At 29.8% G+C, this 14,176-nt stretch overlaps 2 protein-coding genes across 3 annotated transcripts; both read right to left on the bottom strand.

Moving 5' to 3' along the window:
* Positions 1-2,666: 2,666 nt before the first annotated feature.
* On the bottom strand, positions 2,667-4,001 carry LOC129895577 (uncharacterized). Its single transcript, XM_055971302.1, has one exon. It carries the CDS (start codon positions 3,807-3,809, stop codon positions 3,246-3,248), a length of 564 nt encoding a protein of 187 aa, XP_055827277.1. The 5' UTR covers positions 3,810-4,001; the 3' UTR covers positions 2,667-3,245.
* A 4,817-nt stretch (positions 4,002-8,818) lies between these two features.
* Positions 8,819-14,176, bottom strand: LOC129895453 (uncharacterized). 2 transcript variants are annotated; one of them, XM_055971175.1, is made up of 7 exons: positions 13,994-14,176; positions 12,404-12,663; positions 12,033-12,109; positions 11,559-11,595; positions 10,755-10,965; positions 10,157-10,394; positions 8,819-9,010 (listed from the first exon to the last, which is right to left on the bottom strand). In XM_055971175.1, exons 2-7 carry the CDS (start codon positions 12,639-12,641, stop codon positions 8,819-8,821), a joined length of 993 nt encoding a protein of 330 aa, XP_055827150.1. In that variant the 5' UTR covers positions 12,642-12,663; positions 13,994-14,176. The 2 variants fall into 2 exon arrangements, with proteins under 2 accessions (XP_055827150.1, XP_055827151.1); XM_055971176.1 differs by having other exon boundaries at positions 12,051-12,109.

The following is a 14,176-nucleotide window of genomic DNA, read 5'->3' as shown; positions in this document are numbered from 1 at the left end:
AAAATGACCTCGATAATATAACCCCGCCGGAAATGAACTCGGCCTATCAATCTCTCATCGAAAATGACCTCGGACATATCACATCTCTGATCAAAAATGACCTCGGTTTCACAATCATATACCTCTGATCACAGTGTTTCAAAACCAATGCAAACAGCATTCTCACACAAGTAATGAGGAATAATCAATTCAGACAAACCGCAATCACAATTAGACTATCAAGTATTTCATCAAATACACATAGATATCTAGATTACGGCATATAATATTCAATATTCAACAATATCACACATTGTCTTTTATTAACCCCGTCGATTCATTTTAGATTAGTTCATATCATAATTAAATCTGTAACATCATCCCCATTACACCCCAACACATATACAATGGGATATTCGAGAATTCTAAGAGATTCACGGAGTTTTAAAAGTCCACTTGCCTTAAGCCAACATGCGATTGGTCACTCCACGTGAGATTTTCCCTTCCGAATGCACTCCAATTCACCACAATCTATACAAATTCAAGTTCTCAATCAAAATACGAAACCAACGATATCCATGTTATGTTTTTGAAACCTAGGCCAAAATTGACCCAAAATGCCCCAAAAAACTCGATTTTGAAAACAAGCAGAAAATTCCAAAAAGTTCTACATAAGCAACATCCTCAAAGTATTTAGGATTTACTAGTGAAAACGGAAGTGGATTTGGATTTAAAACGAGCTCACAATCATCAAAACATTGAATCTAACTCAAGTTCCTGAAAACCCCAAATTCTTCAATTCAAAAACCTCAATTCCATGCTAAGACTCTTAAATAGTCAATGGGTAATCAAGATTTGATGTTAGAATTACTTACCCCAAAGTTTTCCCACAAAATCTCCTTTGAAAATCGTCTCCCCAAGCTCCAAAATCACCAAAAATGGTGAAAATGGGCTAAACCTCGACTTTTAGAAGACTTCACTGTTCAGGTCGAATTCCTTCTCCGCGATCGCGGACTACTTCGCGGAGGTCAAGTCTGGTGGCCATTGCGAACGCGGTTAGGCTCCCTCGAATGCGAAGCCCAACCAGTCAGGCTTCCCTGAATGCAGAGGAGCTTCCGCGAACGCGAAGGCTAAGCTCACTGCCTTCTGCGAACGCGACCCTCCTCTCCGCGAATGCGAAGAACACCCTGATGGTACTAGTTGACATCACTTTTCAAGTCTCCAAAATTCTCGAAATCGACTCTCGGGATCCATTCGGAATCCCATATAGATAAACCATATATGCAGCCCTACTAAAATCGATGTTTCGGACTCCACGGAACCATCAAAATTCAATTTTGAGGCCTCCTTTACCCGAAAATCAAAAAGTCGCAACTAAATCCACTTTATGCCTCAAAAAACTAAAACTCCCTCAGAGCTTCCGAAAAATACGCAGGAACTCTCCCTATACTAAAATCACCCTCTGAATCCAACGGAGTCGTCAGAATTCAATTTCGAGCATTCGATCCTCAAATGTTGACCAAAGTCAAATCTATGGCCAAAAACTCAACTATTTCCAACTCAACCCCTCAAATCCACGATATGACCCCAAATTTGGTTCCGTCAACTCTCCTAGACCAATTTCGACGTTCCAAAATTGATGGAATTGACGGAATTCCGTTCCAAGACTCGAAACTTTGAATTACCTCAAATATTACTTTTGAGTCATTATAAACCTCTAAAACTCAAACTTCATCAAAAATCTCAATTTTTCAAAAAAAATACGAAACCGACATCAGATATCAATCAAATATGACTTGGGAAAACTACCAGAAAGAATAAAATGGTCTTTTATAAAAATTTCCGAAAATAACTGGTAAGATCATTACATTAATTTAAAAACAAAAGGTTGGAAAGAAAAAAAACTATTTTTATTTTTGCGGAGAAAATCAAATTTCAACATCATGCCGACAAAAGAGGGGAACTAGAGCCTGGAAACAAGCAAATTGATAACTTTTTTAAAAAATTGTTAATTTTCCCAAACAAAATCATTTCTAAGATATTGTTATTTAATTTATTGTACTTTGATCACACCACCATCACTTCAATCTCATTCAATTCAGACGAGCAAAATATTTAATGTCTCAATTTATTTGATATCTTTATAAATTTTAAAAGTTAAACAATTTTTATTTTGATCATAATTTTTTCTTACGCTTTTGAATTATTAATTATTATATGACTTATAAGTTATAGTATTTTTTTGCATAGTATTTAAATATATAAATTTTATTTTAAGGAATTCAAAGGTTGCAAGTTTGAATTTATGGTCAAAATTTAAAATGTTTCACTTTTGAAATTCAAACAATGTCACATAGATTCAGATAAAAGCGATATATTTTAACAAAACAATGATTAGAAAAGTCCAAGAAAATAAAATTTAAAAGAAAAAGTAGCTCTGATCAATGTAAATTTTTCAATACAAAATCCAAAACTATTTACACAACTTCTTAACTCATTATTGTTTTTCTTTCTATGTATATATATACAAAAAATAAGAAGAACGAAAAAATAAAAATAAAAGGCAAAGGTTCAACGCAGAGTTAACTTCTTTTTTTGTGAACCCTACTTAATGGAGGAAAAAATATTCTAGAAATGACTATTTAAAAAATATAATAGACAAAAAACAATTAAAAAAATATCTCTCTACCTATACAAAATATTTGAAGCACAATTTTTTATATTCACCCCTGACCCAAATAGAGTTCCAACATAAAGTATATAATTTTATACCATAGTCAACGCTAAAGAGGTAAATTTAATTATTGTTTTTGTCTCCAAAGTAGCAATTGACACTGAAATCTACCATGTTGAAGATCAGTTAAAATCAAGAGCAAATACAAATTCATAAGCTAACTATCGAGGCAATATGGATGATCAGTGATGGAGCCAAGAAATTCGTCAAGAGGTGTTTATATATAAAGTAAAAAAATAAATGTTGCTAGCAAGGGATAAAACACACAATTAACTTTTACAACTATTTAGCCACTACACTAAACTGTCAATTTGTGTTAAGAGGTATCAATATTTATATATATTTACTAAATCAAATTTTAACCTATATATTTAATGTAATTTTTCGATGAATACACCCGGGCAAGAGTACCTCCGCCCATGTGGATGATCCTAAAGTATAATGAAACGTAAAATTAAAATATTCCGTTCAGTATAAGATAAATTTGAACCTTTTCTCGAAAATAAAGAGATAAATAAAGCGTGCACTTTCATCATGATTCAGTGGCAATCTCAGAGATGCTTTCTAGATGAGGTCTCCATACTCCAACTCTTCCTCTTCTTTTATCCCTTTGTGTGGACATTTTTTCCGATAAAATATCGCTTAGATATTGATCATCAGAAATATTCAATAGGTTAGCATTGTACTCATTTTCACGTCCCTCTGATGTAACCTGCCTCATCTTCTTATTCCTCGTGGATGATCTAGAACGAGTTCTTGACTTTTCACGAGGAATAGAAGAAGAAGAAGAAGATGAGGAGGAGGAAGAGCACGATGATGGCATTGGCATGAGGAAGTAAATCTTGCCGCGTTGTAGCTCAGCATCAGGAGGGACTATAACAATTTTTGGACTAGAAATTTCTTGATCATTTGATGATGAATATGAATATGTTGGTTTTTTTAAGATGTGTTTGGGATGAAGTTTCATAATTTGTGAGGCTTTTATATGAGAATCACTAATTTCTTCAACTTTACCATTAGAATGAACAATTCTAATGACATCAAGTGCACCACATGGAAGAATACAAGCTATGCAACATCTAATTGCATTTCTCATGGTGGATAAAAATGATGATTTTTCTTGAGGTTTTTTTTTGGAGGAAGAAGAAGGGAAAGAATGTAGAGAAGGGAAGAGAAGTCTCTTTATCTATAAATTATAAGTGCAGTTTTTTTTACTTTTTTTCTACCTTTTTGGATAAAAATGATAGATTTTCATTTTAACTTTTTTGCTTTCTTTTTGTGGATGCTTCTAGTTTTTCTATTCCTTTTAGACTTTGAGTTAGTATTTTATATTGATGGTGCAAGAATTTTTTTTTTAATTATATGTGTAGTTTTAATTTGTTATATAGCATATTAGTTGTACAATAATAATTTATTTGGACACTACTATATATTTGAAAATAGTTAAGTTTTAAAATTTTTATTTTATTTTTAATAAGAAGATGCAAATGTTATATGGCATATTCAAAAGTATTATCAGTTGTAGCTTTGAAATTCTTAATTCACACAAATATTATAACATGTTTAAGATAACAAATTGTAAAAAAATTAATTTTTTTTAAATTTTATGTTGAGTCAAATTATATAATATAAACTAGAAAGAATATAAAAGAGTATGAAGTATATGCTTATTATAAAAATCTACCTATAACTAATTTATAAGTGATCTAATTGTATGAATATTTATATATGTCATGAATAATTGAACCTCATTCTATATTTCCCCTTTATAATCCATCAATTTCGGGATCATTTTGCAAATATATGAAAATTTGGGACCTATAGGGCATATGCCTAATTACTAGTGACACATGTTTATCCATGATTGGATTTGCCAAGTCAGCTCAATTGGGTCCACAATTACTGATACGATACGTGTCTCTACCACAATTTGACACATGTCAACATTTGGGTGGTTGAATTCTCCTGGTTGTAGTAGTTAAACAGACTAACTACATTGTAGGCCACTCTGGTCATTGTTCAAGAAATAGCCAAAGAGAAAAGGAAATACTCACATAAATGTTATGAAATATTTAAGATTATAAGTTTCAAAAATCTTATAATTCATTATTATTGGACATATTACTCAAAGTTTCAACAATTTTATTTCTTTGTTAAATTTTATTTCTATTCGAACTGTGTAACATAAAATTGAAATAAAGGAAGTTACATCGATTTTTATAAGTCACTTTCTTCTACGAATTGATATAGAAGTGATAACAATGTTTTATGATACAATCTTGCGTCAAGAATTATCTATGTTCATATTGATAGGAGACTACTTGAAAAATTAAAATTTCTTATGTTTTTTTCATCCAAAGTCTGTTGAAATTGTATTCGTCACAGCTATTTTTGGCGGTCTTTCTATGAGACATCTCACGACCGAAATATTCATGGAAAATTCTATTAAAACTAAAATTAGAAGAAAAAAACATGAGAAATTGGACCATCTTTTTCAAGAAATGAAATTGATTTTTCTCTCCTATTATTATTAGTATTTTATTTTATTTGTTATTACTATTTTGTTGTTGGTTTGGGAGGGGGTTATCTTCTTTCGAGACTAGTTTCAATCTTTCAATATCTCCAAGCAAAGTCAGGTGGGATGTGGTTTTCATGGGAAAGTGAGGTGTTAAATATGGGTCCCTTAACTTATCTGAAGAGTCAAGAATAATAGATTATAGTGCTTAGAGTAATGTGAAATATTTGTTTGTCCTACTTCCCAGAATATAATATATTATTAATAACTAAAAAAATATGTCTAACAACAAAACCATGTGCTTCTTTCCTATCATTTACCAAAAAGTTCCAATATTCAAGAAACAAATATACTCCACCAAGATTTATCCTTTGAAATAAAAGATATTTCAGATCCAATACTAATTTTTCCAATAGTAGTACACTCATTAAATTTACTACCAACAATTGTGGCATGATTGATAAGATAGGATCTCTTTACTTTCGAGCATTGAATATGTACAAAAAATCTGATAAAGAGCGATTCATCCTTAAATAGGTAGGTTTTATATGGCATGAATTCATATTAATTATATCTTCAATATACATATTCTAAACATCGGATGAAAAATCAGAAGAATATAATCATTAAATACTCCCTTTATTTCATATTAACTGAATTTGTAAGACAACATGCATATATTAAAAAAAATATTTAAGGGTATAATTTGAACTATATTTTCTACTATTGTTCTTTGTAAAATCATAATTATAATTTTGCAAGTAGTATGATTTATTTCCTAAAAAATATAAAACTTCAATAAATGAAATAACAAATAATTCAAACATCCATCTTAAACTTTGAATAATGAAAAGTCCTTCAAAAATTCAACTAATATCGAATAGAGGGAGTATCATGAAATCAAAAAAATGGCTCATTATATTATGATATACATATCCAAAGAAAAAGAAGTTAATTAAAAAGATTCATTAAATGGTTCATACATGGAAGTTGGTGGGCAACATGTTAGAGAATGGAGAGAAGGGTCCATTTGTGGCGTGGGGATGGGGTACGGGTGGGGGCCTTTTCTAGTGAAGATATGAAAATTGAAACATAATGATAAAATCCAAGATTGATTAATTAGATTTATGGTTGATTGATTGACTAATTAGGATATTATTAGAAGTCATTTTTGAAATTTTTCATATTCTCTTTTTAGTTTGTTTCAAAAAATATGTCGTCATGTTTAACTTTAAGTTTATTGAAATGATTTATAATAATACAAATATATTTAATTTGTTTTAAACCATAAATTTCAAATTAAAAATCTTTTGTTCTTTCTTAAATTTCGTATTTAGTTTGAGACTGAAAAGTAATAAAAAACAATGAATTTTTACTCAAATAACTGATCATATTCACTTTATCTTTTCCAGACGATATACATTGATCATACACACAAGCGAATCCACTGTCCTATACTATAACATATTTTTTTTGCAAATCATTACCTTGCTGAAGCAGCCACAACAAAAAGGGAATTTAACTATCTTCTGTGGTTCTTACATATTTTCACCATAAAATCCCGTTTCTCCCAAGTATTCTATTTTTCCCCTTTTTATTACACTCAAAACTATTACTATAATATTATGGACATAAATACGATATATTACAAATAGCTAAATTCACTGCTTATTTTTTCTAAAATTGTTATGACCCCTTCTAGTATTTATAATGATTGACCAATTTTCAATAAAAATGACATTATCGAAAAACTTTTGGACCTTACATTTCTCTAAGAGCCTACATTATTTATAAATAGCTAGATACATTAAATGCTTAGAATTCATTGATGGGCAATACATAAAGATTGAAGTTAAAATGCTATGAATATATTACAATAGTACATCAATGGAGAACATATAACGATCGACACGTCACAATTTATTGCAATAGTTCACCAATAGAGAACACATAACGATTGGATTTAACACGCTGCGATATATTAGAATAGACAGATTTGCTATTTACTTTTTTTCTAAAATTATTGAAACTTTTGAACCTTACATTTCTCTAATTAAGGGCCTACATTATATATGAATAGCTACATTAAATTCAAAATTTATCTTACTAAGACTTTCCTTGACCATGTTCTTAATATAAAGTATGAAAAATTGTCAATAAGCTTGATAAAAAGGTACAACTAATTTAACAAAGGGTACAGATTACAACATGAGGCAATGTTGGTACAACTAATGTTTTTTTATAATTTGTGTACAAAAATTACAATATAATGCCTTTGGACCATCTAGTTTATAAAATACGTATACAATGTATAGATAGTGTATATTTTATATTAAATATACTTATACTATACTATACATATAATATACATACTTATACACAATATACATATTCTAAATATACTTCGATCATATTAGTAAACTAGATGACTGAAGGATACATTTACGTAAGTTTCCTAATTTGTTTTGATAATTATGTTAGACTTGTAATTGGAAAAGGGCTAAATATTTGCTATATCTCCTCGTGCTTATGAAATCTATAGGATATCAAACTAAATTATGTATGTACAATATTTCTAGTATTAAAAAATAAAAAAGTAACAAACACAACCAAATGCTTGCACATTCATGTGGTTATCATATTGAGGCAATTAATATCTTAATAATACAAAAGTAGTTTTATCTTTTTTATTTATTTAGGAAATAAAATATCCTAATATTCACAGCTGGTTTCTTAAAAGTAATTTTGGAAATTATTTATTTTAAAATAATATCTTTAAAATTATCAATTAAAGTTAGTTAATTTGCAGAATAATATTGAAAGTAAAAGAGAGTTGCATATTGTTGTTTTGCACTAAAAAGAGCAAACATTATTGGTCATAATATTTCATAGTGAGATTCACGATATATCTACTTTTGAGAAGCGGGATAAAATGAATGAGATTCCTTCATCCAATCAGATAGCGTCACTTAAAATGGAACAAAAGGGATATATACAAAGGGAATAAATAAATCAATTAAATTTCGGGATGATTCATGAAGTGCTTTCTTTTGGCTACAACAAGATTTTGGAATTCAAAATGACAACTAACAATCTATGTCTAATTTCATAACCTGAGGGGGGGGGGCATACCTGCCAACCTAAGAGAGAATATAGTGACAACCTATGTTGCTTGGATATATCCTTCAAAATTTATGTCGCATACTTATTGGATCTTCTAAAAATATAGATAACTTTTGGAGAATCTATTACATACGTTGAATCTTCTAAAAATATAAATAACTTTTGAAGAATCTGTTACATACAAAATGATATTTTTTTTAAAATTCAAGCAACATAGATTTAACAGCCTATAAAGCAAGTACTTAGGAGATCTCACTCCATTGCAATTGAACCTTTTTGATGATATATGCATACATGGTGAGATCTCAAGTACTAGCCTCCTACCTAGGCTGTTCCTACATGTGTCAATAACATCACAATAAATCCAATGAGCGGATCTGATATTTTATCTGTTTTGCCTAACTCTTTTTCAACCTGTTCATATCCGATTCAATACGTCCATTTGCCAGCACAGCATGGCCCATCTTTTAGGTTGCACTTGATGAATAAGAAGGCAAAGAAAGAGAGAGCATAGTGTTTATATCTGAGTACTCCATCTTATTATTATTTTGGTGAATAATTTTCTCATTAATATTATTGTCTTCAGTTCTTCTCAATCCCAATTGCAAATCAGGCAGACAATAATCTTTTTCTTTAATGAACACCTTGTCTTGTTTCATCTGCATGTCAAAATTAATAACAAGTAAAGCAATCATAGCAGTGAAAAATTGTGGATTTTGTAACCATACTTGGCACATTAACCTTCAAGTTAATAGAAAAAAAGAGTTTTTTCATGGTTACCCAACCAAATAATAAAATATTTCCTTCATGATATGGTCTATCAAAAATAGTCTCTCTATCCCGTAAAGGTAAGGTTCGCATACATCCTACCCTCCTCAGATTTCACTAATGGGATAACACTAAGTATGTTATTGTTGTTGTATTTCCTTGCAGTATACCCATTTTCAAAATTCTTCCCTTAAAAATTATACTGCAACATCTATGTATATTGTTTACAGGGAATCTTAGTAGGTTAACTACCCGAATTTTCATCTTGTTGGTGAAAATTCGATACCCCACTTTGTAAATCCATCTCTCATTTCCCATTCTCCTACCTCCACCCCCACCCCACCCCCCAAAAATATATATTGTATACCATGAGATGTACAATCCAGACTTTGTATACCTTAAGGGTATACAACGACAAGAATAATTGAATGACGCTATTGTATACTATTGAGATATACAATGATGGTATATAACATGAGAGTTGTAAACCCCAAAGATGTATAATGTACATATCGACAGGAATTTTGTAAATATTTTTTACAAAAAAAATATTTGATATGTGGTGTAATATTTTAAAAACGAACATTTTCCCGTAATCTTTTGAGGTTAGTGAAATTAAAAATTGGCCCCTAGGGTGGGGAGAGGAGGCAAATTAAATCTGATATTTTTCGTAATAGTTTCTACGAGTTTATAATATCTTCGGACACTTCTCCCATTGGTCATTGGCAAAAGGTTTCAAGTTTGATGCTTAGAATCTTTCGCATAGTGTCCGAGCTAAACTTTGATAAATTCATTTTCACAATCATTTTGTAACGTATTCAAAATATTATGTCTTACATGTAAATCTTGAAAGTGAGTTACACGTGTGAGAGGATCTAGAAATTAAAATATAATTCTGCATTCATATAAACTAACTTTTGGGTTGAATACTCACATCTTCTCCACAAAAACCAACAGGATTCAAATATGACTAATTATTCTAAGGTAGATAACATAGTATTAAATCAAAGCTAGTACAAAATATTGATAAAGCTTACCTCAAATCTAAGAGGGGTCTTAAATTTTGGACCAAGGCTGTTATATGTGCAACTCCATTTTGGTCCAGTATGATGAAACAAAGATTGAGAATTCAATTTATTTTGATTGAATTCACATGGAGGCCACCTGTTTTCTTCAAGAAAATGTCTTTGCCTAACAGGACAAATTTCATGATTTTCCAAGATTTTCATTCTCAACAAATTGTTGGTTTCTTGATTGGAAGACCATTCCAAGTATCTGCAAATATATGAGATCATTGAGTAATGAAGAAGGAACAACAACAACATCTAGTTGATTTGGGGCTATAAAATAATTTTAATTAGGGTAATGGAAAGTTTAAAGTTAAATCATATTTAGTTGTTATAGCAGATAACTTCTCCTATTTTAAAATTACAAATTTCACACTGTAAGAAGACTTACCTATAAATATATAGGTTGAATGACTAATAGTGTAAGCAATTTCTTATAGTAATGATATAGATATATATAACTTAAGAAAATAGTATCACATAAGATGTTTCTATATATATATATATATAACTTAAGAAAATAGTATCACATAAGATGAAACAAAAGAATACGGATTAACTAGGTTACCTGGAGAATTTTTCCTTTGTTTCATGTTGAGATCTTGCAAATGAATTTTGGAAATTGTTGTTATTAACATTGTCATCATCATTAAAATTCCTTGCTAAAACAATTGCACCATTCTTCATTTTGAAGTCTTGAAGAGGGTTAAACAATCTTTGGCTTAATTTTCCATAGAGGTAACTTCTTCCTTGATTTGTCCTATGACCACGGCTTAGTACTGTAAAAATGAAGCACCATTAGTAGAAATAGCGGTTGTAGGTCACTTTTGAGTCTTATCTTTGAAAAATTACGGATAGAGTTTCAAATTTCACATATGACTTCATAATTATCTGGAATTTCACTTATGAAATTTAAATTTTTATGATAATAACTATTTTTCAATTACAAAAAAGTGATATAATTTATGAAATTTGCAAATAGTATATATAATTTTTGATTCTTGGGATTGAAAAATAATAAAACTATTATCTGGAATTTCGTTTGTGTAATTTTAAATTTCAAAGGTAGTAGTTATTTTTTAAAGACAGAATTGATAAGTGGTCAATGGACATTGTTTCTACTATATATAGTTCATATGAACTTAATTGTTATTTCCTCTATCTTATTTTATATAATGGCATTTTTCTAGATGGAGAATTTAAAAAAGAAAGTATTATAATTGATGCATATCAAAGAATCTCTATAATTTATGGTTTTAGATATGTGAAGTACTAATTTGTAGTTACATGAAAAGATAAAATATGCATAAATAATTAGCTCAAAATTAAAAAGGAAAACTTCTATCTTCTTTTTTTTTCAGATTAATTTTACCTTGTCCAAATTCTCCAAGTTTCTTGCTTCGAAACATCTACATCGATTAAAGTAGTAGGTTAGTGAGAAGAAAAATAACTTGAAAAGCAATATATATATATATATATATATATATATATATATATATATATATATATATATATATATATATATATATATATATATATATATATATAAAAAGGGACAGCCCGGTGCACTTAAGCTCCCGCTATGCGCAGGGTCCGGGAAAGGGCCCGACCACAAGGGTCTGTTGTATAAGAACTATAAAATAAATAAATAAATAAATAAGAATTATTTACGAAATTTGTCGTTAATCTATAGATAATTAATTGCCTATATCTAACAAGTTTTTTTGATAATTTATTGCTAATCCTTCATTAAATAAGATTAGCGACAGAATTAGAATTTTATTGTTTAGCGATTAAAGTTGTCTGTCGCGAATTATTTTTTTTAAATAGTGAAAAGAAATTAAACCTGGAGGTGACTTTTTACATGGGCAATGCTGAGTCCTCTCACATTCATCATTTGAAGAACCAATTTTGGAGTTGCTCCTGCAAAAAACCAAGTACTAAATTTAACCAAAAAAAATAAAATGAATGTTTAAAATAGCCACTATATTTCAAATTCTACGAGTAAAACTCAGAGACATTATTAAAAAGTAGCTAGTGGACGTTATTTCTACCAAATATTATTGCATGTTGAATATCAAAAATTTTATTGTCCAAATATTATAGTAGTATTCAACTTTGCCACATAAATTGAAATGGTAATAGTATTAACAAATCCTTTTTAAGAAAATATGTAAAAGCAAAGTATCTACATTGTAAAGAAGTAGGTAGACTTACTTTCTTGACCACCAAGTCTATCAATGGCACTAACAAAAGAGAGATGAAGTTCAGGAGTCCATCTTAGCCTTGGTAATTTTGATCTTACATATTGTCTAACTCTCTTGTTACTTACATAATTCCCACAGCTAGTACTATTATTTTCTTCTATAATTTTCTCACTTTCATCACTAATAACTTCAATGGCTTCTTCATGATCACCAACTTCTTCATTCAGATCAATGGACTCACTTGTCATTATTGTTGATGCAATAACAACCCTGAATTACAACAACATACCCAGTATGATTAAGTGATATTTGGGGATTGTGAAATAAAAAAAAAGAAATATGAAACGATATGGTGGTAGAAACTAATAACTAATAATCGAAATAAGTGAAGAGTTTAAGTTATATACACTATAATTTAAATACCACCACTACACCTACAATTATTACTATAATATATTTTTCAGTCTCAAACAAGTAGGGGTCAATTATATATAAATATTCTCGCTTGAATTCTCAAAAAATACTTTTGTCGCTCCATCACACAGAAGCAGAAAACTCATCGTTGTCTCGATTGTGCTACCGGAGGCTCAAGAAATAAGAGAGCAATCATCTTGGGGTGAACTTACTAGTAGTGAGATATCTTCAATAATTATTTGTTCAGCATACCGAGCATTTATCATGGGCACGATATATAAGTGATACACACACCATTTTCATTGACCATGTTACTCCACTTAAACTCATCTTAGATCAATGTTATCCTCTGCATCTCGATTTATTTGATGTATTTTGACTGATGAATTTTAATAAATGATATGAAAATACTTCTCATAATTGAACCCTAGCAACATATTCAAGAAAAAGAAAAAAAGATGTAGCAATGCTTAGTCCTGATTGAGCCCTAACTTCTTATGCAAGAAAATCATGGTAGACGATACTTGTCTAATTGGAAAAGTAGAAATATTAATTCATCCAATAATACCCTAAGAAACTATTTATCGACGAACTTTGTAGCTAATAAAAACTAAGTATATATGGGATCAAGAAGAAGGAGAAGAAGAAACTAATTAACCCTATGATCCTAATTACAAAAAAAAAAGTCATGAATAAAACGAAGTACCAAGGATCCAAAGAAGACTGAATTATAATCTAATCGATTGATAATCGAGATAAAGGACCAGAATTCGTAGCTAATAGCAAGATTTGTAACACATGAATTTTTACTTCCGTTTGACCATAGATTTTGAAATTGAAATTTGAAACTTCAGCATTTGAATTTTTGAAATTTGAAGTTGTATTTGGACATGCATTTCACTTTGAAAAAAAATTAAAATTTTATGAGTGAAAGTGAAATTTGTCCCAAAAACTAGGATCACACGACTTGAAAATATTTGAAGATAATTACGATTTTCAAAATTTGATCAAATTTCAAGGCTATATAGATATTTTGAAGATAAATCTTCAAATCTAATCCAAAACTTATGATCAGACGCTAGCTTCAACGGATTTCCGACTTTTTGCTTTAGTATATATATTGTAATTTTAGTGAAGAAGAAATAGTAATAGAAGTAATTTCAAATTTATTTCTATAAATACAAACCATAAAAAAGATGTCTGCTTCTGCTTTCAAGATCTTCTATGGATGATCATGAGCTGCTGCACAAAATTGAGACACATGAAATAGAAGCCTTTTCTCTTGTTGGGGTTTGGGGTAAGGGAAGGAGAAACTTAATTGGTGTCACTTTTTTCTATGGGTGTGTTGGGGGAATTTTGTTTCATTTGT

Source organism: Solanum dulcamara, chromosome 7 (genome assembly GCF_947179165.1).
Source record: "Solanum dulcamara chromosome 7, daSolDulc1.2, whole genome shotgun sequence".
NCBI classification, from domain to species: domain Eukaryota; kingdom Viridiplantae; phylum Streptophyta; class Magnoliopsida; order Solanales; family Solanaceae; genus Solanum; species Solanum dulcamara.
The sequence above is the reverse complement of the archived record's forward strand: the minus strand, read 5'-3'. Positions and strand labels throughout refer to the sequence as shown.

Excerpts from the sequence above, each read along its gene's own strand:
- LOC129895577 (XM_055971302.1), bottom strand. The coding sequence starts at position 3,809 with ATGAGAAATGCAATTAGATGTTGCATAGCTTGTATTCTTCCATGTGGT.
- LOC129895453 (XM_055971175.1), bottom strand. The coding sequence starts at position 12,641 with ATGACAAGTGAGTCCATTGATCTGAATGAAGAAGTTGGTGATCATGAA. Across the intron at positions 10,966-11,558 it reads ACTTGGAGAATTTGGACAAG|TACTAAGCCGTGGTCATAGG; the intron begins GTAAAATTAATC and ends TCATTTTTACAG. Across the intron at positions 10,395-10,754 it reads ACAAAGGAAAAATTCTCCAG|ATACTTGGAATGGTCTTCCA; the intron begins GTAACCTAGTTA and ends ATATATTTGCAG.